General features: G+C 42.0%; 3 protein-coding genes across 3 annotated transcripts in view; 1 reads left to right on the forward strand and 2 right to left on the reverse strand.

Annotated features, from left to right (window-relative positions):
• Nucleotides 1-1,109: 1,109 nt before the first annotated feature.
• Nucleotides 1,110-12,143, reverse strand: ARPC3 (actin related protein 2/3 complex subunit 3). Its single transcript, XM_032800602.2, has 7 exons — nucleotides 12,036-12,143; nucleotides 10,465-10,564; nucleotides 8,208-8,284; nucleotides 7,844-7,912; nucleotides 5,291-5,417; nucleotides 2,823-2,917; nucleotides 1,110-1,596 (listed from the first exon to the last, which is right to left on the reverse strand). The coding sequence occupies exons 1-7, from the start codon at nucleotides 12,039-12,041 to the stop codon at nucleotides 1,534-1,536; spliced, it is 537 nt and encodes a 178-aa protein (XP_032656493.1). The 5' UTR covers nucleotides 12,042-12,143; the 3' UTR covers nucleotides 1,110-1,533.
• Nucleotides 12,144-17,128: 4,985 nt separating this feature from the next.
• GPN3 (GPN-loop GTPase 3) lies at nucleotides 17,129-24,945 on the reverse strand. The gene is made up of 8 exons (XM_032800598.2): nucleotides 24,798-24,945; nucleotides 24,055-24,163; nucleotides 23,243-23,410; nucleotides 22,781-22,905; nucleotides 21,337-21,452; nucleotides 20,058-20,154; nucleotides 19,048-19,176; nucleotides 17,129-18,236 (listed from the first exon to the last, which is right to left on the reverse strand). Exons 1-8 carry the CDS (start codon nucleotides 24,843-24,845, stop codon nucleotides 18,174-18,176), a joined length of 855 nt encoding a protein of 284 aa, XP_032656489.1. The 5' UTR covers nucleotides 24,846-24,945; the 3' UTR covers nucleotides 17,129-18,173.
• Nucleotides 24,946-26,880: 1,935 nt separating this feature from the next.
• The window catches only part of DENR (density regulated re-initiation and release factor), a 10,358-nt gene continuing 10,133 nt past the window's right edge, over nucleotides 26,881-27,105 (forward strand). Inside the window, exon 1 of the mRNA XM_032800726.2 lies at nucleotides 26,881-27,025. The gene's annotated coding sequence lies outside the window, so the exon portion shown is untranslated. The remainder of the gene's footprint in view (nucleotides 27,026-27,105) is intronic.

A 27,105-nucleotide genomic window follows, 5' to 3' on the forward strand; every position in this document is an offset into this window, starting at 1 on the left:
GCCAAGGAGACTGAAGTGAACCTAGGGTGGTCTGAGGGGGTAGGAGTGTCAGGAGATTATGAAGCAGAGTCCTCTACTGTTCTCCTGTTTCTCATTAGCTCTCCTGTCCCCTTCTGAATTCCAACCTATGCCAATGCCCCAACCATTCAGCTCCTTGTGCTGTACCCTCACCCTGCCTTCACCCTCCCATAACCTGTCCCCCATTCTCTGCCCCTCCCTGTTCTTTCCAGCAGGATACCAAATATAGTCAACCAGCCAACTCCTCCCCACCACCCAGATACCCCATGCTAAGCTCGGAGACCTGCAATTCTTTTGCCACAGCAGCACCCTAGTGGCAAAGAGGAGATCCTTTGAGGGCGGAGGGGATTTCCTGCAGCCCTGGCTGATGAGGGACATTCCAGCAGAGATGGAGGAAGAGGTATGTATATACTGAAGAGGGGAGGGGAAGTGAGAGAGACAACACGTGGCTGCCGTGTAAAATGTCCCTTTAACATCTAATAGAATTTCACTCCTATATCTCCAGTTACTATAATGCAACTTTCTAGTCACTGTGACAGCTTGCAGTCCATATTAGAATTATACCTTGTTCCACAGGGTGATATTATAGACACCGTAATCATTCTAACAACATATTACAGTATTTACTGAGGCAAAAATCTCATTGAAGGGAGTATAGCCTGAACAAAACTTCAGGATCAGGCCCCATATAGCTTTCATTTTGTTTCCAGTCAAAAAGAGACTTCTCAATGCAAGACTGGCATTCTAGAGTGAGAGACAGCATGGACGGTGCCTGAGTTACTGGACTAGAATGCAGGGTGAGATTCTGGCCTCATTCGCTGGAGTCAGGATTTCATCTTGGGATTCTACCTCCTGCTCCACTATGGACATCCTATGTGACCTTGTGCAAGTCACTTCACCTGCCTGTGCTTCGTTCTATTTACATTGTAAGCTCTTCAGGCCAGAGAACATTTTCGACTATGAGTCTGTACAGTGCTTAGCATAACAGAGCCCCCGTCTCCACTGGGGTCTCTAGGCTCTACTGCAATACAAAGAAAGCATTGATTTTTGTTAAAGCGATCTATATTCACAAGAGAGAAAGCAGTTACCACTTAAAATATAAGCTAAGTTTACTGATACAGGAGTAAAATTCACTGTGCTTTACCATACAGCATGAGTGGCCTTTTGTCCAGGGACATAGATGTCAGTACTCTATCCAGTAGAGTGTTTAGATGCTCCTTTACACATCTCTCTTTTGGCTTAAGTCAAGTCCTATCTTATACGTACCCACCGATAAATAACAAAGCAGCGTTGATCTGAAACAGCATGTTAGAAATTTTTTATTAAGCACCAGCTTAACATCATTTGCGTACAGTACTCAAATGGCTTTCTGTTCCATCTTCCCCCACAGACTGACAGCTTGTCCTCATAAGCACTTATTCTTCCTTGGTATAAAATGTATATGAAACAAAGGCAAAATATTTTATACATCTTGCTGCAAAATGCTTAACATTGTGACTGTATCTCATTGCCTCTTCATTGCCCAGGTCCTGACAGACTCTTATTCATGAACTGCCTCTTCACAAAGCAGGTCCACCACTAAGGGAAAGAAATACAGTGGGATCAGAAGATACACTGTAGCAATTTCCAGGTAAGAAGTCTGAGGCAAAGCAAAATAGGATTTAAAACCAACTCAGATGTAATGGACCTGATCCTGCATTAGTTGCACATCCAGTTTTCTCCACTGGCTTCGACTGGAGTTTTAGGTGTGCAAGGAAGGCAGGATTAGACCCAAAGTGTAGATTAAGTCAACACATTGTAGTATAGGGTTGCAGTACCAGACTCATAGTTAAGGCTAAGGTGATCATTTCGATCTAAGCCTTTACTTTCCATTGCTTATAAAAAAAGCGGATTAAGAGTCTCATTCTTAATCTCAGTCCAACTTTTTTTTTTTACAAAAAATTTAAAAAGTCATTTCAGTCACTTCTGAATTAAGTGAACATAAAAAAAATAACTCATACAAGATTTACTTAAAAATGTATTCTCTTGCACTTGACTCAAAATAAGATGCAGTCAAGACTGTGGATATGGCACGTGGCTGAGTCCTCAGTGACTTGTAGGCAGTAATTCTGAAAAATAATCGGGTTGATAATTGTAAAGTTACTCTTGCTTATGTGCAAATGTCTGACTAGCCAGTCAGAACTGATGGATCAATTAGCTATTTTTTGCTACTCATATCTGTAGCAAGGGGCTTTCCCACATAGGAGTGATCACATCAGACCTAACTTGAATGATGCTGAGTATCCTGAACACCTGCTGAATTCAATGCAAGGAATTGAGGGTTCTCAGCTCCCAGGAGGTGCTCACCACTTCACAGGATTGGACCAACAAGGGACTGTTACAGCCCTGCTCTTTAACAGGATGCCTCTACTTATGCAGCCTGAATTGGCATTTGCTGCCATATCACATTACAAATATTTGTCTTAATCACTTTTCACTATTCCACTAGCCTCTTAAGTCTCAGGATTCTTGTTTGACAGGTTCTCCCCCATCTCTCCCTGCTGTTTTTCGTTTATCCCCCTTGTTGCTCTACTGCATTCCATGCCACAGACAAGCATTTTAAAACTATCCTTTCAACTCCTCCGTCTACACTCGACACACCTTTTAAATAGCAAACCAAGCCAAGTTTGATTTGATTTTTTTACATTATTTCTGGGGTTAACATTTTGAAGAAGGAGCATGCCTCAAGCGTCCACCAATCAGAAAAGAAAGAGAGCCTGTAATTGGGATAAATAATCACCCAGTCATTGAGAACGGCATCTTACCTTGCTAGGCTTGTCACTTTGGGGATCAAACACCTTTTCACAAAGCCTAAGACCTGTTTCTTGTCTCAGCTGTTGCAAGTAGGCCCTCATCACCTCTAAAACAGAGCATATACCAATACAGGGTTAGAACCAGGTCAGATTCTGTCCAGCCAACTGCCTCACTGTGTGACCTTAGGCAAATCGCTTAGGGTGAGATCCACAAGGGTACGTAGGTGTTGCAATACTTAGGCATCGCAGCGCTCACTTTCAGGTGCCTAGACTGCAACAGTGCAATCCATAAAGCCTGCATTAGGCACTAGGCTGCTATACAATGAATGGTCAGAGAAAGGAGTCTTAAATGTGATCCACAACAGCCACCATGCTAGGCAGGGAGCCATCTAAGTTAGCCAGTTGAAGATACCAACCTGAAAGGTGTGCACTAAACCTGCCTCTCTCTCAGGTGCCTAAGTCTGGGATGCAGGGTAGTACCTAGGTCTGCTAGTGATCCCAGTGGAAGATAGCGGTTGGTCACCTATGGTGCATGGAGTACCCAAAACAAGGCAACCAGGCGGATGGCAGAAATTTCCCCTATATCTTTTAGCCTAGTGGTTAGAATGCTCATCTGAAAGGTGGCAGGTCCCTGTTCAAATTCCTTCTCTCCCTCCGAAAGAGGAGCGACTTCAACCACATCCTGGGTGAGTACCCTACCCACTAGGCCAGGGGTTGGCAACCTTTCGGAAGTGGTGTGCCGAGTCTTCATTTATTCACTCTAATTTAAGGTATCACATGCCAGTAATACATTTTAACATTTTTAGAAGGCCTTTTTCTAGAAGTCTATAATATATAACTAAACTATTATTGTATGTAAAGTAAATAAGGTTTTTAAAATGTTTAAGAAGCTTCATTTAAAACTAAATTAAAATGCAGAGCCCCCCCAGACCAGTGGCCAGGACCCAGGAAGTGTGAGTGCTACTGAAAATCAGCTTGCGTGCTGCCTTCACACATGCCATAAGTTGCCTACTCCTGCACTAGGCCAAAGGTTATAAGGGAGGTCTTCCTTCTCCCTCCCCCAACCTCAGCTATTTTGTGTGAACTTGCTTGGGGGGTCTGATCTGGTAGTGATGCTCACAGGCTGCCTACCAGATGAGACCCCCATATCAGACACAGGCAGCCAAATGCCTATCTTTCCCAGTTGGTGAATTGCTCTGGGGCTGTGGCATCCGGATGCCTATCATGAGACAGTAGTGCGTATGACTGGAGAAAAAGAAAAAAACCCACTTAGGGCAGGTCTACACTTAAAACGCTGCAGTGGCACAGCTGTACTGCTGCAGTGAAGATGCTACTACACCGACGGAATTGCTTCTCCCAACTGCGTAGGAGGTGGTAGCTATGTCGATGGGAGGCGGTGAACATAGTGCTTTCTACACCTGGGGTTAGGTTGATATAACTGTTGCTCAGGAGTGTGAATTTTTCACACCTGAGCAACATAGTTATACTGACGTAAGTTGCTAGAGCAGACGTAGACTTTGGTGCTGAGTTTAGGGACCTACAAGGTTCAGTGGCAGCCGGAACTCATATCGGTATTCTAGGAAAACATCTGTCTTCAAAAGTCAACACAATAGTATGATGGCACCTGGCTTTTCTGTTGTTAGTAAGTTTCCATTACAATTTTAATTGAAGGTCGGGTATGAGATCTCTGTAAGCGTTTCCTTAGCTATAATCTGAATGCTACCAGTTATTGCGCTTCTGCTTTGCTTAGCTGTGTTAGAATCAAAAGGCATAGAAAGGAGCATTGTGGATTTCCACATTTATAGTTATTCAACGACTGCAATAATAAATTTGCTCAATTTACAAGTGAAAAAAGTAACTCAACCAGGGATCTTTTTGGTTCATGCATTAGCAGTAAAGATTTTACAGGTTATGTCCAGCCTGCAAATACACCTCTGCATGTCTATGGTCTTCTGTGGGATTGTCCAAGCATAAGAGTGACAAGGTGGGTGAAGTAATATCTTTTATTGGACCAACTTCTGTTGGCGAGAGAGACAAGCTTTCAAGATTACCCAGACCTGAAGAAGAGTTCTCTAAGTTTGAAAGCTTGTCTCTCTCACAAAAAGGCTAAAAGATATCTCATCCATCTTGTTGCTCTAATATCTTGGGACCAACATGGCTACAACAACATTGCATACAAGCATAAGAGCAGAAAGAATTTGGCCCTATAAATGGAACTAAGCTAGCTATTCAGTTGACAGAGCTAGAATAGGTCCAGCTCCCTCCCTCTTAACTAGTAAAAGTGAAAAGTAGGCACAACCTATTTTTGTTCCTAAAGTCAGCAGATTTGAATCCAGGTACACACAGGAGGCAGAACCGTCAATTAAGAAGGTACTGTTTTACATAGTTATTTTTCTGGCTTTAGCCACAGAATTAATCCTGGCTGTGAACTGCAGGCCAAAGCATGGCTTTAAGAGACACATGGCTACTTTTATTCTTACCATCCTCCTGTTTGTTGCCAGGTTTGGCATAGAGGGCATTGAGTGGAAAGCCAGGCTCTCCGGGGATTGGGAAGTTAGTGATTCCTAACGTGTACATTTCCTTCTCTCCTTGGCCTTTCGAATTACACTGGAAGAACCAAACAAGAGAGATCATTCACAAAACAAATACAAAACACACACACACAAGCTGGTGCAGCTGAAATGTTATATTAATACATATCAGGGCTTCCCTGAGGAGAAAGTACTGAGGAGTCCTTATGTAACTATCTAATTAAATGAGAAAGGTTTTTATAGAGTACAGAACCCCTGTACACTTGCTTCTACCTAAGAGGCTTTCTGGAATATCTGTGGCTCTGGCAGTTGGGATTGATGATTGGTCTAACACCTGTACCACCCCTACTCCTGGCAGACTTCTGCAGAACTGCGCATGCACAGAATTCTTGTCCTGCGCAGATTTCTTTGCTTCCCTGCAGAAAAATTATTTTGTGACTGGGAAGCAAAGGGAAGCTACAAAGGCAGTCATGGAACCCTCCCCAGCAGTATGTTTTGTGTGACCAGGGCAGCCGGCAGAGAGGTAAATCACTGTGGGGCAGGGGACGGGACTGGGGAAGACCCAGCTGGTGGCTCCTACCCTGTGCCAGGCACAGCTGCTAGTCCCAACTGGGCTGGGGAGGACAGGACTTCCTCTTCCCCTGCACGGCATCGAGGACTGAGTCAGACCCACCCCCAGATTTCTCCCTAGGCTGCAGAAAGCTCTGAAAACTCCCCACCCATCACTCCTCAGCTACAGGAGGAGGGATCACTGTTCGGGGAGCTGCTTCCCCATCTGCCTAACCCTCTCATACCCAGACCCTTCTGCTAAGCCTCAGACACCCAAAACCTCCCCACCCTGCCAAGCCCCACTACCCCTGCACCTGGACCACCCTGACGAGCCATCTGCACCCAGATCCCCACTCCACCGAGCCCCAACCAGCTGCACCTGGATCCCCACCCCACTATTTGGATCCCCCTTTGAACTCCCCACACCCAGACCCCCCTGCCAAGCTCTACCCCCACACACACCCATACCCTGCCCCACTGAGCCCCAACCACCTTCACCTGGACCTCCCTGCAGAGTCCCATTACTGTTACACCCAGAACCTTCCCAACAAGCCCCTATGCATCCTGATCACCTCCTGCACCTAGACTGCCCCACACAAAACCCTCTCAACCCACATATAGATGCCCCCACACTAGGCCCCTCCACACTTGGATCCAGCTGGGCTGAGCCTGCCTGCCCACACCTGGTACACCTAGCCTGGAAGGGCAGGGCCCTGGGGCATTTTGGGGGCAGGCTTGGTCCTTGCATTGTGTCAGGGTTGGGTGCAGCGTCACTACTGAGCCATGTCCTGGGGCAGGGGGGGAGCTGCAGAGAGATCTCCCACCTCTGTGCAACCCGTGGCCTGTGCTCCTCAGTGCCATGCTGGAGCCTTCACATTTATTTGACAAATAAAATTTGCAAAAATTTTAAAATACTGTGTGCAGAATTTTTAAGAATGCCCTCAGGAATAAACCCCTAGTGTGGCCACAGTTATACTGCGATAAAGATCCCTTATACTGTATAGCTTATTTCCCTTCCTGTATAGGACCAGCTATACTGGAGTAAGCACCTTTATACCAGTATACCTGGGTCCACACTTGGGGGGTTGAACCCCTTTAGCTGTAGTGGTATAGTTAAAACAGTACAACTTTTGTGCATAGACAAGCCTTAAAATGTAACAAAGTGGCCAAATTCTTCTTCAGACGTGAATGCACAACCCCCACCAGCTTCAATGGTATTGTGCACAGATATAATCAAAGGCCAAATGGGACACGCAGTAGGAAGAGAAAAGTTAAAGACCGGAGAGATTTAGGCAAGGGAAAGATTATGGTGAACTTGAACTGGGTGCTTTCAGATTTGAGGAGTGGGTGGGGAGCAGATGATGGAAAATCTGGTAGAGGCTGATGACTAACAGTGATATTTGGATAGGCGGGAAGGGACAGAAAGAGGCAAGAAGCAGAGAGGCTAGAAAGATGAAGATTATATAGTACTTGATGCTGCCTGTCATCCTGGCTACAACCTGCCGGAAAAAGGGGACGACAAAATAAAAGATTTACAGTGGAAATGCTGACAGGAGCTAAAACCATGGCAGTGCTGGCAGGACCTGCTAGAAACATACTGTCCATGTGAGAATATTACAGACCCAAGAATTATCAACATTACTGGGGGACAGACAGCCAGGGAACAATAAGAGGAGCACAGCACTGAGTGTTAGGAATTCCTGCCACTCACTCACTATGGCCTTGGGCACATGACTTACCCCTTTTTACAGAGAGGTTAAAACTTATCCCCATCAGAAATAGGGTGTGAGGGCCCATGTTGTACAGTGCTTTGAAGCATTACATTCTAAACAGCAGCATTTTTTCCTGTCTGGGTTTCCACACTGCCTTGGCAAATCAGCAGAACTGGCACATTTTTGTTGCCATTTATTGTATTTTCTTCCTTTAGCTTAAAATTCAACTTCATTTTATTACCTTTTGCAGCTTTTTTAAGCATTCGGAAATGTAGAGAGTTATGTAGATCAAGGTTCTGTCAGCCTCATTCTGCAAAATAAAAGGAAGCAGAAGCCATAGCCATTTGTCAGCAACTGTAAAAACGATCACATGTTCAGCCTATGGCCTCTCACAAAAAAAACACATTGACAGCACAGGAGACACATTTACTTACTTAAAAATTAGTTTTAACTAGAAAAAAAGGTTTCCTTTGTTATATACTACATACAAAATATACAAATTCTCAGAAACTTTAAGCTTATTGCAGTGAAATAGTTCTAACAGGGTACCACACTCCAATAACTATTCTGTGCACAGAGTCTGAATATCTTAAATAATTTCTTACCTTAATTTCGTAATTCTTGAAGAAGACATTTGCTTTGAAGTAGTAGATGGCTTCATCTATAATATCTGTGTCCTTTGCTGGCAAGAAAGGTAGGAAACGTGAAAATTAGGCAGCACTTAAAGATATCACTAACTATTCAAGTTGGAAACAGATGAGCAGTATTTGCTGAGACCTACATCAAATAATACCACTCTCTTTCATTTAATTCATTTACAAAAACAATTATTTCTTACAAAAAACAAAGCCGCAGTGGTTTCATACCACTTCCCAGCAAAGATTTAATAGGAAAGTAAGTGCTATGGTAATATCCCACATGACCATGGCCTCATTACTTGCACACAGCAGCACGTACTACAGGACACTTACTGTAAGATGAAGTATCAATGAATTTAAGGTATACACTTGTCAAAATAAATTTTACAGTCAAGCAGCTTTGATATTTTTAAAATCCTAATTGCTCACTCCATTATGGGCAATAATCCAGTAATTCCCAATAGGTCTCCCGTCATTAGTGGTAAATAATGAGCGTTTTATTGTCATTAAAATGCCTTTTGAGACCAGTTCTAGAAAAATAAACTCCTCTGAAATACAGCAGAAAATTTAAAAAAGAAAACTTCACTTTCCTCTTTAAAAACGCACAGAGCAAGTGATCTCATAACATTACATTCAGCACGCTCTGGGTTTCCGTAATAGAGCTGTAGAATCATCTGAATCGAGATGTTTTCCCATTTCAAATTCAAATGTTGTAATGCTGCCAGGTGGTCATGAGACATTGTGAAAGACTTCACAGGATCGAAAATATTGAAGCAGTAGCCAGTTATTATAACAGGCTCTAGATAATGCCCCACCACCATTTAAAAACCTAATGAAATCCACAACCCACAGTTCTGAATCTTGATGGCTGCATGATGCAGCAAGAACTAGCCTGAAAAATAGTGAATTTAGGCTTAATTAAAAAACAAAAAAAAAAAAAACACTCGCACACCAAAAACAAGAGAATTATGGAATGTATTTAAAACTACAACATGGTCTCCTTTGTGCTTATAAGCTTATGCACTCTGGAGGCATTAAAGAGAAAACAAATCAAATGTGTTCACCATTGAAGATACACCAGGAAGATACCACATTATTATTTATTATGGTAGCACACCCGGAAGCCCCAGTCAAGATCAGGGCAAATGTTTGATCACATCACACTGTTCACTCTGCTTACGTGTTACACCCCTTTCCCCTGCCCTTCATCTGTCTTGTCTGTTTAGACTGCAAGCTCTTGGGACTGTGGATTTGGTGTTTGTGTCTAGCACTAAGGCACCCTGATCTTGGCTGGTCCCTAGACACTACTGTAATAAACATGATTAACAATAATGGCTCCATTCCACTAGATGCTGTGTAAATGCACATGAAAATATGGTCCCTGATTCAAAGAGCTTACATGCTAAGATCTCAGTCCCACCATTAGGTCTGTGCAGGCAGACCTCTGCACCTATTGGGAGGCCAATTAAAATAAATGGGACTCCACATGCATGTATGTGGATACAATTACAGGACTGGTGTCTTTGAATGCAAGTGACATATGAAGACCCAAGATGATAAAATGCCTACTAGAAGCAAGGGTTAGAGACAGAATACTATTTGGAGCTGAATAAAGCAACTCCCAGAGGCAGGAGGAGGGAAAACCAAGTTGGAGTGAAAAAAAAAACAACCAAACACCCCACAATTCAGAAGCAATAAAGCTACAAATAATTTTGTACAAGAGTTACAGAAAGGGGAGAATTTCACAAGACAGTATTGAGTAGAGTTTGGAATCAGCTTAACGATGTTTTAAAAAGCAATAGAGAGGGACACATAAAAATTAGATCAGAGGATTCCTCTTCCTAAAGAGGCACTCAGGAGCTTGGATGGGGAAGGGTAAATGTCTCAGATAAATGGCACAGCACAAGGAAAAAGCAAAGCCCAAGGCAACAGCATCAGCAGCCCCCGAGAGCCATTTTCCTCCATCACCAGGTAGTACCCCCTTTCTAATCTGTCCCTTTGTTCCTCACTCTGAGAACTGGACACACAAAAATGATTCAAAAGCCTCAGTTATATAATGTTTATACAACAGTTCTCTAACCATCTCCAGATCACCGATGTGAAACATCCATCAAAGAGATGCCTAGTCCAGCATTTAAGATTGGCTTTGAATGGACTGCAAAACAAACAAACAAAACAAATGCGAATATGGAAATAATGCTTTTAAAGAGTGTTGGGAACTTACTTTCCCTTGGAGCTGGTCCTTTGAATTGACTTCTAATGGGTAACAAAGCCATGTTCCCAATTAACTTGGTATCAGAGTCCATTAAAGTGGAGTGATAAGCCTGTAACAAAGAGGAAGGCTGACTGTGAGCAATAAAAAGAAAACAAGCATTTTTCTGCCCTGAAAGAATAAAGTTACACAAACTTCCCAAACATCTCCTCCAAACGATGGATGCACAGTTTATCCAGTTAATAATGATCCAGCAACCATACCTTGTGTAAGTCCATTGCTATTTTCTCACCTAGCTAATTAGGCCTAAGTAACATTCTGGGGGGAAAAGCTCTTACCATGGAACTGCCATAGGCATAGTCTCACCAGTGACAATAATGGTGAATGCTATAACGTAGACCAGGTCCATGGGTGTGTTTCATCATCATGTGGTCTAACTCAGAGCAGGTCTCAGTGACTCGATGGTAAAAATGCTCATATCCTTCTCCATTTCCACTCCCAGAGAAGCTTTAACAGTGGACACTTTCCAAAAAAATGCCAGTGTACACACCTTAAAAGTCATATTCTACTTTGGTGCATAAGCTTTTTCTTGACAATTGCAATACGAGCCAATGCTGTATAAAGGAGGCTTATTCCAAAATATACATGCACTTAGAATACATGTTTAAGATACTTAAAGCCCCAGTGTTGGTGGCGGTTTTTTGTTTCTTTGTTGTGTTTTTTTTTAAATATTTTAATATAAAAATAATTTTCACTTATAAATTTCCGTAGTTTATCAAACAAGGAAATATTCTTAATTTTTTAAAGAGTTTTAGTGACTGGAAAGGCTCACCTGGTCCCTAGGTTTTGTAGTGGACTGGGGGGTTGGGCCTTGAGTGAGGGCAATGATCATATATTTCTACTCGATTTCATTATGATGCTAAGTGATGCAGGACAACAGTGCCTTTCAGCCTTAGGAACGCTGTGTAAAGAAAATTACACAAGCTAAACTGGGATGAAGTTGCAATCTAAAGGCTCCAATCATGCTACTGGATCTCTGAGCACAGAAGACCCCTTCATCTGCACAGAGACCCACTTAAATCAACAAGGGTCTGCCCACCCAATCTAATTGTAAAATCACAGCCAAGTGATTTGCCATCCACAAGCCTATAAGAGGCAAAATCCTTTGCAGGAGACATTGACGCTTACTAGTGCTGTGGGGTTTTCACTGTTGCTAACTATTGCCATAAAAGGAAGTTCCTCTTTTTTTCAGTAGAAGTGACACTTCCCACAGCAGCAGCTACAGTTTCACTCAGCTTCTTCCTATTTCTACACAGGGAAAAAAAAACCAGATATGTTGTTACATTTAATAACCTACCCGATTCCTTTAAACTCCACTGCTGGGCTGCAGATTGTGAAGGGAGAAGACGCAAAGAGGCCCAATTTATCACCCCTGGGCCTAGCATCCCCATAGCACTTTCCTGCCCTTCCCTGGCAAGCAGCAACCCAGAGCCACTGCCTGTTCTCACAGGGCAACAGGATGCAACACAAGCAAACACTAGAAGCGGGTGCATTGTAGAACTGCACGCGGTTCTTTCCCTTACCGGCATTTTTGGTGGCGACAGTTCAGTTTCACAGGAGCCAGAACAGGAAGCTGCTTGACCCAGCAATGCAGGGCTTGCAAAAGAGCCAGCCCTTCCTGTCCCACCCAAGGCTGCTGCAAGCAGGAAGTGATTGTGCAGAGGAGCTGGCCAGCAGGGGGAGTCAGAGCACTAAGAAGACACCCGCAACTGAGCCTTTTGAGGGTAAAAACAGTGTGTGTGCCTACACACAGCTAGGAGAGGATGCTTTTAACTGAGACCAATTTTGCCCTGCAGTCACCATCAGAATGTTGTGTCACACATATTTCCATCTGCTGTTCTGGCAAGTCAAAATTAGTCTGTAAAAATCATCTTGAGTTCACGGTGGCTCAGCTTTTGGAAGGGGCTCTGGCACGATTTTCACTTTCTAAATGCAATGGACCAAATTCTTCCCTGATGTAACATCGCTGAAATTAACAGGCTTCAGAGCCCTGATCTCTGCTTGCTCCAGATGGATTTGTTATTGCCAGGGGCCTGCACACCTGGGTGTGAACTGAACCCACAACATTGCAGAGATTCAAAGCAGGCAGTTTCACCAGTGCAAAGCACAGGTCTCCTTGTCTCCACTAGGGTTTGCGCTGTGCAGTTAAGTTGGTTGCTGGCTGCTGATTGCTGAATTCAAAGTATAGACAAGGTCTGTGGCCCCAGTCCTGCATCAGCTGCACATAGACACAAAAAGTCCCCCCCAAAATCATGAGATTGACTCAAAAATCATTATTTTTTTAAAATAACATTTAGTGCTTTTGTTTTCCTTCTGGGTTTTGAGCTCAGAAGGTTTGGCTTTTCTCCACAGTCATGATGGCTAGAAACTTACATTAAAAAAAATTGAAGTTGGGATTTTTATAATCACTTGACTCCAGGAGCTGGGATTTTAAGAAAAACACCAAGTATTGTGAGACTCCTGTTAAAATCATGAGAGCTGGCACCACTCTGGACACAAAGGCCCACTTGTGAGAATCCCAGTGCTGGATCAGGGCCTAGATCCCTGCCTGAATGTTTACTTTTTTTCTAATGAAAACCCAGCAGGGAAAAATGCATCAAGGGCACTTTCTCTTTTACTTAGTATGAGAACAAACATGTTCTTTTAAGATATTATTCACTTAAAATCAATGCAGAAATGGCACATTTTTCAAAGTATTGTTCAAGACCAGGTTTTGTAGGAATCATTTCAATTTTCTAGCAATGTTTTGTTTCTCTGCTTTTATTTGTTCCTGTTTGGACCACTCTGTTAATTCTCCCCTCTCCTTGCAATGATGCTACCCTCACAGAAGACTTGAGGGGGTTGCACTCACCCCTAGACACACAGGATTTGCTCCTCAGATTTACTTCACCATTACCAGATTTGTCCCCCTTTGGACTCTCCCTGCAAGCCTGCTCTTGCTATCAGCAGCTTAGACAGATTCCTTGTTTGAAAGCAGAGGGCAGATCAAGAACCAGATAAACGTATGGCTGTGTTTTACCAAACTGAGAACAACCCCACAGATTGAGAGTAAATTATACCTGCTGATGTAAAAAAAATTAAAACATTAGAAACTATGCTCAGCCAGCATTATACACTCAGGCTTACGTAGTTCAAATATTCACAAGCCTCACAGCTGCTCAGCCTTAAGTGTGGAACCCATTTATTTTATTTAGCTTTTCCGTAATGAGGTATTCTCACACACAAACACATATAAACTAATCAAGATACTTCTACAGATTGGGAAGGGAGACATTGTTTTCTCTCTATTTAAATAAATGAGTGATGCTCTAACATTATGGTGATAGGGACCATTATCAGTGCCTAGATCATAGAATATCAGAGTTGGAAGGGACCTCAGTAGATCATCTAATCCAACCCTCTGCTCAAAGGAGGACCAATCCCCAGACCCCTAAATGGGGCCCTCAAGGATTGAGCTTACAAGGCTGAATTTAGGAGGCCAATGCTCAAACCACTGAGCTCTCTCTCCAATGTTAAGCATTTAATGAATGCACAGCTCTATTAGAAAGTATTGTACTTCATTGAGTCAAGCTTCCAGGGAGACATACATCTCAGTGGGTTAGAAATTCTGTGCATCAACATGTTTCTATCAGGAGGGATAGCTCAGTGATTGGAGCATTGGCCTGCTAAACTCAGCCTTGTGAGCCCAATCTTTGAGGGGGCCACTTAGGGATCTGGAGAAAAATCAGCACTTGGTCCTGCTAATGTAGGCAGGGGGCTGGACTCAGTGACCTTTCAGGTTCCCTTCCAGTTCCATGAGATAGGTCCATCTCCATATATATATTTTATTATTATAGTAAATTGGTGTATTTCCCATCACAGAAAATATAGTGATTTAACAATTGTATCAAACAGAGCTCACGGTGGCTCAGACACAGGTTTGATACAGGAGTGGGTGGGTGAGACTTTGTGGCCTGTGTTGTGCAGGAGGTCAGACTAGATTATCATAATGGTCCCTTCTGACCGTAAAGTCTATGAATCTATAACACGATCACTAGGTTAAAGAATGAGGATTTTAAATTCTATTGCAATCCTTTGAAAATTAAAAATGCAGTCTTCAGCCAAAATCTTTTTGTTGGTCCAGCTTTTAATATGAAACAGATGAGTCTGGCATTTATTCAAAAAATAAATCTACTTCATGCCTCATCAAAAGTCTCTGCAAGCAACCTAGTTTCTTAAGATTAAAGGAAAGGGAGTTTATGGGGACTTTGTCAGGTGTTTATATGTGAAGCAGAAAAACCTAAGCAGAAACACAGATGAATATAAATATGGTATTGTATTAGATGATCTAATTCTCTCTTTAGGAAAGTGACAGAAAGCTCATGCTTTGAATCATTTAGAACTCCAGAAGTAGATATTGAGACAGTCACAAGATATGATCCAAATACAATCCTAAATTAAAGGATTAAATAATTATTTCCATTAAGATGTTCATATAGTTTTAAGTATTTGTGATTAAAAATGTATGATGTGCAATGTTAATAAATGGATCATTACAAAGAATATAATTTAATGATGCTCACATATAAAAAGCTAACAGATATTTGATAAGCCTATCAGTTAAATCCAAGAGTAGACTTGGCATGTATGACTTGCATACAATTAACACTTAGGGCCAAATCCTCCAAAGATACATGAGTAACTTTACTCATGAGACATCAGTGGGACTGCTTCCATATCATGAAGTTACTCAAAGGTTTATATGCATACAGGATTTTGTATTTGTACATAAGAACATACGAATGGCCGTACTGGGTTAGACCAAAGGTCCATCTAGCCCAGTATCTTGTCTACTGACCGTTGCCAATGCCAGGTACCCCAGAGGGAGTGAACCTAACAGGTAATGATCAAGTGATGTCTCTCCTGCCATCCATCTCCACCCTCTGACAAACAGAGGGTAGGGACACCATTCCTTACCCATCCTGGCTAACAGCCATTAACGGACTTAAGCACCAAAGGTTTTATTACATAAGTTTAATACAAGTACCACTGAAATATGAATTCTCTATGGAGATAAACATTAGACATGATACATAGTTGCCTTATTTGCTAACAATTTCTTGCCTGGACAGCATGCCCTCTGAAGTGATTATTGGTAGATAATATGGACAACCCTGTATAACTCCTGGGAATTTTAATCACATTTAGAAATGCTTTCCTTTGTTAAGTGGGCATCACTGTGTTTAAAATTTTATCAGCAGAAAAGTTACTTTAAGTAGCACATGAGAGGATTTTTTTTTTTTTCCTGTTCATGGAATCTTAGTTGAGGTAGGGTGCCTGAAAGCACGTATCATTACGCAGAGCCAAATCCTGGAACTCTTATTCAAGCAGTACTCCCACCAAAGTCCATGAGAGTTTTGCCCCTAAAGACTCATTTGATTCTTAATGCATTGAAATAAGCTAATAAAAGGAGCAATATATAATGAGCACGCTCTTGTAACGTGTCACTGGTTGACAATATATAGCAGTACAAGAGAAAGCACATGTATTTTAAAAGAAAACCAGCAACTGAATTTTTTAAAATGCCCTCTTGGAAGCATGAAAAATATGGGTGAAACCCTGTCTCTGTTGAAGTCAATAGCACAACTTCCAGAGACTTCAATAACATTAGGATTCCACTCACTCTCTTGTATCAATTGTCCTTTTACAGTTGTCACACATCCAATTAATCTGAAATTAGCTTGTCTGGTTTTATTTATTTCCTTATTTATAATCAAATGAGTGAAATATGTGAGCACAGGCATTTTACTGCCACCGTTCTTAGTGATGAAATGCATATGTTTATGTAAACCACACAATGGAGTGATATGAAATGTTTAGCAACATGAGTTTGGGGTGGCTGCATTATTCACGAGTGACATCATCACAAATGAGCTTTGCAAGTCATTCCAAACAAGTGTTAAACCTTTATACCACACCGTATAACTTGTCATTCTGTATATGCCACACGTTGTCCAACTCTTCAGGATTTGGAGGGAGAGAAAAAAATGACCTTAAAATCATGTCATTGTACTGTCAGGTCCAATATTCCACAATGAATCACAAACAGGTAGAAGTGATGTGTCCCATTGTAAAGAGTTTGTTAGCTCCAATAGTGTAAAGCTTACTACCTGTGATAGGTTCAAAATCCAGTATCTCCAAGCTATGACTTTTCTCCTACTAAGGGTTGCACGTCCTGCATCCCAAACCAGTGTAATTAATTTTGGAGGAAAAGTTATACCTCACTATATTTGTTTTGTTGGTTTTAAAGTGACAGCTCTTTGGGGAGACAGATTAGCAAGCAGAGTACGGATGAGGGAAGGATGAACTTTGTCACATGATTCTGCAATTTGTCACATAGCTATCACTACCATTCTGTGTGGTGTGCATATATGACTGGGGAGAAGTCATGTGACCATCACATTTTTACACTCTTGGTCAAACTGTGTCAGACCTAAGCAGCCTAATAGTGCCCCTTTAAAATAGATCATGCAAGTGTTCTAATCTGAAGGTTATGCTACAACGAGGAAAGAACTCCTGAAACCAGTGAATCTTCCAACTAGAAATCCCAAGGAAGTTAGAAGGATATACAAGGGAATTGTTGGTTTTCCTATACATACAATTTATTAAACATTGTAATAGTCAAGGAATGAAATATAAACATCTGAAAAAGTAATTTTTTCGTATTTAAATATTGTACAGAGTACTACAGCAAGAGCAACAGTTTCCTTCAAAGAACTGTTTTTCACATCTTTCTGAACAGCTGTGTAAATCTGAAGTATTAAGTCAACACTTAAAAGTCAGATTTCTCTTTCAGAGAACTTGCCATTGGCTAAGGATTTAAAAACATCTCTGGGAGGATAGATGGACACTGCCAGGTTGCACGGGCCTATAATGTAGGTTGTTTAAAATGAAATTAAATAATTGGTGATTAGATTAAAAAAACCTAATGGACCAAATTCATACCTGGTATAACCAGATACAATTGCATTGACTTCAAGAGAGCTACATCAATTTATAACAGGTATGAATTGGGTGATTGATATATCAGTCTCAACATTTTCATGAGGTGTACAAAAACCACGTTATTGGGGGCATTTAAACATTTTTTCTGCAGCACTGGGAACCAAAATCCAATAACATTAAATTAGCACACAACTAACCAGAAAGTGAAAATGACTACTCCATTTTTAGTTGTATGAATGAAATACAAAATGTAAACCAACAGCATAAATGATAAGTAAACTAGATTTGTTTTAAACTTTCTCCCTACTAATAAGCTACTAGTAACAGGGGAAGAAAAAAATATATATGATTTTTATTTTGACAGTGCCCCTCTACAACCCCCAGATTTTTCAAGCAATCTAGCATTTAAAGAAGAAATGCAATGATGTGTATGGAATTTAGCTTTCTGTGACTGTGGCTAAGTATTTTATATACAATAATGACAATGATTTCTTAAAGTAATAATGTGAAAATGCATGACTGGCTTCCTCTAGCCATTTATTCAAGTTATAGTTTTGATATTTAAAAAAAACAAACAAAAAAACCCCCAACACCCACAAATATTCAGAGAAAGATTCCTTATTTAGGCATATTTTACAACCAGGTTATTTTCTCTCTTCTTTTGGTATATACGCTCTTTACTCATCCACTTGGTCTTGAAAATATTCATCTAAAGTAGCAGGTTTCTCGTCTTCATTTTCCTGCCACAAAATAAACAAAGTAAATATTGGTTCCATTTTTCTCTATGGTTACATCTATTCTATGACTTTTTTATTGCAACAGGAATCACAACATTCCATAAAACAGGTAACAAGGAATGCCAAGAAGCAATCTGGTTTCTACAGTCCTCTTAGATACTATAGATCCAAGGATTAGAGTGTAACAAATCTGAATCCAGGCATTCTGTATATTTAAAGAGTACTGAACAACTGAATTTCAAAATGAAATAAGAGGGGCGGATATTTATTTCTTCAGGATTCATGAATATTTGAATAATAATAAAAATAAGTATGGCTTTGATCTGAATGTAATGCATGTGTCTCAGAGTCTATATTTTAGATATTATTCTATAGCTCGAACAAAAGGTATGGGGTAGATGCAGAAATTGTTGGGTGGAATCCTTTGGCCAGTGTCATGGAAGAAGTCAAACTAGAAGATCCCAAAGGTCACTTCTGGCCTTAAAATCTATGATTCCATTAATTTGAAGAATAATGCAGCCCACAGAATGCATTTTTCAAACTTGCAGAACTATGCTAAGAGAGCTTTTCCATACCCATCCATTTTCATTACAGAGGTTAAATGTCACAGTTAATTCATATACTAAACTTTGCCCTGCTCAGTGCTGAAAATGCTGGCCAGCTCCTCTTCGGCTGCACAAATCCTTCTTGGCAGTGTCAGTGCCCATGTTTCAAAGTAACACCAACACCCTCTTAAACTCAGTTCATTACATTTAATTGATTGTGTTTTTTTTTTTTTAAAAACTTTAAATTTTAAAAGACAAAAGTGCTTTACCTTTGGTTCTTTAAATTCTAGATCTTCCCCATACTGAATGGCAAAGTCTATGTGCTGCAGCACAATATTTATGCTTTCTTCATCAGAGTGATCATAAGGTAAAAATCGAACCATGCTGTAGTCATCAATCTGGAGGAAGATTTTCAAAAGTATGACTCTTAGAGGATGTGATAAATAAATAATAAAGAACACTCAGTACTCCAAACAGCAAGCATTAATCCATACAAACTCTAACAAGATACAGGTCAGTTGCTTTTCCGATAGGGAAAGCAGGATAAAAGGCCACATAGCAAACCAGTGACAGAGTCAAGATTAGAATTCCGGAGCTCCTGGCTGCCTGTCCTCTGTTCAGTTCACTACACTACACTGCTTACACATCAGGATCACTTAAATGTTATCTTGACTATATGCCTAACTTATGAGGTAGTCACTGGATGCTGGACTGAAACTCAGTCTGTGTGAGACTAGGCTAAAAAATCCAATTTGTCAGCATTTACACTCACGAGTCTGAGAATTCTCAAGGTCAGTGGTCCCCAAAGTGGGGTCCCCAGACCTTTGGGAGTTCACCATGCATTATGCAGGGGTCAGTCCCTAGAGCTAAGGCTGGAATGCACTGAAATAGTTTCTGGCTCTTCTGCTGTATGGAGGATGCCATTTTGTTCTCAATATAGCATCCTCTACACAGTGTAACCTCCCATGCACCTTGTGAGAGGGGTCATGCGGGCAGGAGTGTTCTGGAAGCACTGGAAACGGAAGTGGTTGAGGACATTTAGTGTCAGATGCTAAAGGGGTCCTTGAGGGAAAAAAGTTTGTGAACCACTGCTCTAGTTCCCAGCAATACTAGTAAATCAGTTGTATCAAAACATATTTTTGAGAAAGATATAAATATTCTAGGTACTACAAAAATAAGCATGTGCAGAAAAATTAACTCTGATACAGTAATATTTGTAAATTATAAAGGATTGAATTTCAAAAAGTATATTAGGCTAAAACACCAACACATCACTTACCAATCCACATATAGCTTTAGTCAGTTTCTTGAACACTGTGCTTTTTAGTATATTTCCAGAATCTTCGATCACAGAATACATATCGGGATCTAAATACCTGGACATTTTTTTTTGTTAACATTAAAAAAAACAATTATCAAGGCTTTGAATAATGCATGGTACTTTCAAATCTCTGGCACCATTACTTGTGGTTTTGTACTTTTAATTAATTTTAGAAGGGAACATATTTGCAAACGCTGTTTTAAAAATAGAGTTTTCTTACATGTATAAACATCATGGTTTATAAAATTATGATTTCTAGTACTAAACTCACTAAAGTTTTAATTTTTTACTTATACTTTAAATTAATATTTAAAACATTTTTTGAGAGATTATAGGAGAAATGTAGATCCTGGTATCTGGGTATTTTAAGACCACAAAATGTAGTTACCCAAATTAGAACGGTTTCAGAGTGGTAGCCGTGTTAGTTTGTATCAGCAAAAAGAACAAGGAGTACTTGTGGCACCTTAGAGACTAACAAATGTATTTGGGCATAAGTTTTCGTGGGCTAAAACCCATTTCCTCGGATGCATGCAGTGGAAAATACAGTAGGAAGATATATATACACAGAGAACATGAAAAAATGGGTGTTGCCATACCAACTCTAACAAGACTAATCAATTAAGATGGGCTATTATCAGCAGGAGAAAAAAAAATTTTCTAGTGATAATCAGGATGGCCCATTTCAAACAGTTGACAAGAAGGTGTAAGTAACAGTAGGGGGAAAATTAGCACGGGGAAATAGTTTTTACTTTGTGTAATGACCCATCCACTCCCAGTCTTTATTCAAGCCTAATTTAATGGTGTCCAGTTTGCAAATTAATTCCAGTTCTGCAGTTTCTCGCTGAAGTCTGTTTCTGGAGGTTTTCTGTTGAAGACTTGCAACTTTTAGGTCTGTAATTGAATATAACGAAGCAGGACCACCTCTAATTTAGGATTTGAACTACACAGGCAAAATCCTCTGTAAATGGATTCAGAAGGCTCTTACAGTTCTCCAAGACAATTCTCCATCCATGTGTATATACACATACATGCAGAAGATCATCTGACAAAGTTAGTTGCAAATTAGCAGAGGCTACATGGTAAATATCTCAACAATTTAACAATTCCATCTGGCTTCCTCTTCCCACAAGTTGTCCCCAGAGACTCCATTTTCACTTTGGGAGGACATTAGATTGAATTTGTCCTGAATCTTGCCTCAGGATGTCAGAACACAGAATATATATTTTTCAAAACTTACTTTTCAATTTCCTTTTTAGCTTTCTTGCTCAACAAATCCATTTTGGTCATGATGTTGATCTGTGGAATCTCTAACAATATCATTGCACTGAGGGCTGCCAAGACACCAGAAATAAACTGACAAAATAAGAGAAGTGATTAAATTAAATACAGACACACAAATAAACAGCAATAACTTACGAGTTTTTAAAAGGAACCTAGTAATCATTGCAGTAAATATACTACCGCGGCATCACAACAATGCATTACATGTCATGATACAAGGAAGCAGGTAGTGATGCTGCCCTCATAGAGCTATGGTGTCAAAACTGTAACAACCCCACCTTCCCTAGGACTAGAATATTTGAAATAGTTAATAAATTATGAATGCAGGTTTATGCTCTAAATGTTATTTATTTTAAAAAGAGCAAGCTCCTTTGTAAAGCACTTTAATACCTTTTGGCTGAAGATCTTACAAGTGCAGAATGTAAGTGGTATCCTAAGGACTTGAAAAATATAGCAGATACCTTCTAGCCAGGATAAAATGACTCTTGTTCTCTAACCCCCACACATAAAGTGACTACAATATGCTCGCTCTTTTGTGATTCCCTTGTGTATGTGATTCCCTTGCTCACGTACACATGCTCCTGCTAGCTTTCATCAAGCTAGCATGACTATGAACAGAGGCACAGCTGAAGTATGCCAAGTCTAAACCCACCTAAAATGGGTGAATATGTACTCAGCATGGCTCAGCCGTGTCTCCGCTGCTGCTACCTGTGCTACTGAGGTTACACTGTTATTTATCCTTGTGCTAACTTGGTGAGATCAAGCGCGAGTATGTGTACATGAGCAGGGGAATCACATCCCTAGCTTGTAGCATAGAGATAGCCTGTCTCTCTATTCCCCACCCTCTCTTTCTCCGTTCTGTACTATACTTTTCTAATTACCCCCATCAGCCTTTTCCGCCCAACCCTATGCATCTCCACACAACTCACCCCTACATCCTCATTTATAGGAATTGGCTATTTTACCAGAGAGGCAAAACTAGTGACAGATAGCTATGACACATAGGAGGCAGAGCAATGTCCAAGAGCATTGCCAGGTCAGAAGCCAACCCACTGGGGGGAGTGTGGGGGTTGATTCCTATCTCAGTGTGTCCTGGACCTTACTTCCAGAGCCTCATTTTTCCAAGTGCCAATTTTCCTCATTTTCCAGGTTACGTGAGTGGCACAGGGTCACACTGAAAGCAGTATGAGATCTGGGAAAAAGACCCAGAATGCCTGACTCTCACTTCCCACCCACCCCCTCTCTCTAACCATTAGGTCATAAACAATATTCAAGTTTACGGAAATGTAACAATGGAGAGTTCCAGATAGGTGAAAAACATTATAATTGCTTTTGAATATAGTTAATTGTCCTTCTGTAAATTATAAATCGATTGTAACAACCAAGTTTAAAACTGATACCTTAAAAGATTCCACCATAAACTGAGAATCAACAAGGAAAACTCCACAGACACGGAATTCCCACTGCTGCAGCTGCTCCACCAGCTGTTTCATCACTGGCAAATGAGTATAGAGTTCAATCTGACCTAGGACACATACATAATTAATATGCAAGAATGTAAAACTAATGCAGAGACACTGCCAGTCTGTTAGTTCATAATCAAATATCATTATAACAGATAGACATGGGATATTTCTATTAAAATTAGTGAAATCTAGCACAGAATGTGTGATCTTTCTTTTTAGATCATTCTACTTGCTCTTGGATAGATTTATACAAAAATAATAAGTGACTTTTTGGCACTGAACCACAGAACCATACAAAAAGATTTTATCTCCAAATTATCCCTGCAAGTAAAGAAGTTAAGAGTTACACATCAGATAAGAAAAAATGCGGACACCAGAGTACAGAAGTTTGTTTACCTGGGCAATCAAAGAGTATATAGTCATCCTCCACATGGCCAAGACAATCCTCAAGCCAGTCAAAGTTTTTGGAAAAGTATTCCATACAAAATACTAAACCACCATTGGGACCAAACCTTAAGGAGTCATCTTCCATAACATCATCCACTTCAATTAATTCTCGAATGTCTAGAATAAAAGATGTTGTGTTGTTTGTTTTTCCAACACTGGGTACATAAATTCCAGAGGTAAATTCCTACAACAAATTTAATTCACAAAACAAACGTGACCAATTAAATTTGTTTCAGGTGCTATACCAGCTCCCTCATCATCACAAGCCTTTTGCCAATTTTTGTGATTTTACAGTCACAAATTCCTATTTTTTTAAAAACATTTTTTTCCCCCTTTTGCCATGTGAAAAAAACCCTCAAACAATAAGAGAAACTCACTGACTATACAGGGGAAACAATGAAGCTGACCATTTCTAAGAAGTTTCTTAAATAGTGCTGCAGATTCAGGAAGAATATTTTTGCAGGTCCTACTAGTACTGGCTCCAAATGCCTAAAATATATATATGTATTGCACTTTGACTTAGGTTTAAAAAAAAAATAGATTTAGAATCTGGAGAGTGCTGTCAATCAAACCAGAACAGCTTGGCTATCCAGACAGGTTAATTCTAGGTAACTAAATTTGGAAGTGTCTCATTAAAACGTAAGAAAACTCAATGTTCAAGACTGATTCATCCTGAGTAAGAACTGTTATATTCTTTACCACTTTTCAGCAGTTCTGAGAGTACGGGAAATTAAGAAAGCGTGATCCTAAGCACAACTCACCGGCCATCAGAGGATAATTGAAATATTCTGCTGCAGGGTCTAGGTTAACAACTTGCACAGAGCGGTTTAGGGCTGCACAATGCTGGACCATGTTGGAACAGTAAGTGCTCTGCAATTTAAATAGAAACCTTATTACACAGCTGAAAGTACCTAAAAGGTGTTGCAATTTTAGATCTGAAAGGAGAGGCAACCATCTAACAGTCAAAGCAAGGGGTTGGGAATGAGAACTCCCAGGTTCCATTCCTAACTCTGCCTGACTTGCTGCATATGTTGGAAAGTTACTTCCCCTCTATGCCTCAGTTTTCCTGGCTGTGAAATGGGGAATACTACCACCTCTGTACAGGACCTTCCAATCCTCAAACGAAAGGAGCGATGTAAGTGCAATGCCAAGGGTTATTTGTAGGTTACTTAAGAGGACTATCTTCTCTGAAGAGTCACCACCACTTTACATTATTTCAAATTACAACAATCGCCAACAATGGCACATGGCAACTTCCACTGAATAGCTTTTAAGCTGGGGCTGCAGCTACCTGCGCCCATAGACCTTCATAACCCTTCCAGTTACCCTGTGCACCCAGATACCCCCATGACCCCAATTACTCTCATACCCCTCAGTCACCCCAATCTCCTGTTGACCCCAATTACCCCTACCCCCCATTACCCCGACTACCCGTTACCCCCACACTCCCCACTTACACCCCCAAATACCCCACCGGTACAAGGCAGGGAGGGGCCGGTCTCACCTTGCCACTGCCCGCCGGGCCCATGACCAGCTGAGCGAAGCGAGGCATTGCTGCCTGCTCCGTTCCCACAACCCAGCGCAACACACGGACCGAGCGGCAGGAACTGGCTCCTCCACGATCCCGTAGCGTGGCGGACACACTCTACACACACACGCGCAGTTCCTCCGATACGGAGGCTCGCAGGGCTCAAGCTTCCTGCAGGGGCTGAATCGCGCTGCTCACCCCAGTTCGCCCCTGCGGAGGAGCCCGAGGCCCGCTGAACGGATACCTTTGCTGGCAGGCCAAAGCAGGGTAGTTTGGTGAAATAGCTAAGGTCCTTACAGCTGTTGGCTGAGCCGGCCTTAGCCTCTGGGAGCTCCTGGGTCCCAGACCTGTGCTCAGCCCAGTGGTTCAGCAATGCCAGTGTAAACTGACTGCATTGCCTTGTGTGTGAGACCATACATTGGAGTCATTGAACTTATCTACAGCCAAGGGCCACAGGAGACAGAGACCAGGGGATTTTGCCAGGTTCCTCCTATCAATACATCACTAAGTGGTTCCAGTAACTGTGTTATATTAGTGGGGTGATTTGAATGTAGAGAATGGGCCAAATCCCATGGGCTGAGTCTCATTGGCTTCAGTGGGACTGCTCGTGAATTTACTAAAAGCAGCAGAGAATCCTGTGGCACCTTATAGACTAACAGACGTTTTGGAGCGTGAGCTTTCGTGGGTGAATACCCACTTCGTCAGACCCAGGTAGTGGAAATTTCCAGGGGTAGGTATATATATGCTAGCAAGCAAGCTAGAGATAACGAGATTAGTTCAATCAGGGAGGATGGGTCCCTGTTCTAGCAGTAGAGGTGTGAAAACCAAGGGAGGAGAATCGCATGATTCAATGCTGTGCGTGCACTAACAATCATGCTTCTGTTTATTGTTTCCCATGCTTCTGCAGATGTGGCCTTTAGGGGAACCCCATACAGCCATGGTTCTCAACCAGGAATATGTGTACCCCTGGGGGTACGCAGAGGTCTTCCAAGGGGTACATCAACTCATCTAGATATTTGCCTAGTTTTACAACAGGCTACATAAAAAACACTAGCTTGGGCCTTAAAATATTGCAAGATGAGATAAAACAGAGTTGGCAATGTTGGTTTAAATACAGCAAGCAAGCTTACCTCTGTCCCTTATCCTCTCCCTCCCCACCACCACATGCTGTACTTCTCTCCTATAAAATAGAGTCAGAGATATACCTTAGTACAGTGGTTTTCAAACTTTTTTTCTGGTGACCCAGTTGAAGTAAATTGTTGATGCCCATGACCCAATGGAGCTGGGGATGAGGGGCTTGGGGTGTGGGAGGGGCTCTGGGCTGGGGTACAGGAGGGGAGCAGGGATGAGGGCTTTGGTGTGGAAGAGGGGGCTCTGGGTTTGGAGTAGGGGATTGGGGTGCAGGCTTTCTTGTCGCGGCTCCTGGTTAGTGATGCAGTGGGGGTGCTAAGGCAGGTTTCCTGCCTGTCCTGGCACTGTGGACCGTGCTGCACCCCAGCAGTGGCCAGCAGCAGGTCTGGCTCCTAGGTGGAGGTGTGCAAGCGGCTCCACGCAGCTCTCACCTGCTTTGTGAAGTGCATTGAGACCTGTGGACAAAAAGTGCCAGAGAGGAGTTTTTGTGTATTGTTTGCTACGGGAACACTCTGGTTGACTTTGAACAGTGTGAGTAGTGGGTCACTCCGTAGTTATCCCCACTCACAAGGGAACAGGAGGGTGCAGACATCACAGGTTTGCTGATCCTGTAGGGTGCTAGATTCCACTCTTCCCCAGGCTGGGGGCACAGCACACATCCCCTTCTCCCGCCTTGCGGTGCCCCTCGACCCAGCACCAAAAGACGCGCCCCCTGCTGACTCCCTCTGGCTCACTACTGTCTCCCCTCCAAGCGCCGAACCTAAAGAATGCACCTTAGCTTCCTAGCACCCCCCCGTTCACTCTACGGCGGCCCTAGTAGTTCAGCATCGTCCCCTAACGAGCATGTCACTCCTACGTCGTCCCCTCGGAAACCAGGCTCCTCCCTTCCCTAACATCACTCAGACCGAAGCTTGGCTGCTCCTCCCCCTCGAACTCTCGCGATAACGCGGCGGCGCTCTGGGACGTTCTCGCGGTGCTGGTCGGGAAGCTGCATGTGCTGTTGGGGTCGGAGGCAGCAGCAGCAGGAGGAGCCGCCCCCTCCCCCCGAGACTGCGGCGTGAGGGGCCAGCCGGGTAATGAGCCCTGCGAGGCGGGGACCTTTCCCCCAGCCTGCTCCACACCTCCTCCCACCCCGCCCGATATCCGGCACCCC

Source organism: Chelonoidis abingdonii, chromosome 22 (assembly GCF_003597395.2).
Source record: "Chelonoidis abingdonii isolate Lonesome George chromosome 22, CheloAbing_2.0, whole genome shotgun sequence".
Lineage (NCBI taxonomy): Eukaryota > Metazoa > Chordata > Testudines > Testudinidae > Chelonoidis > Chelonoidis abingdonii.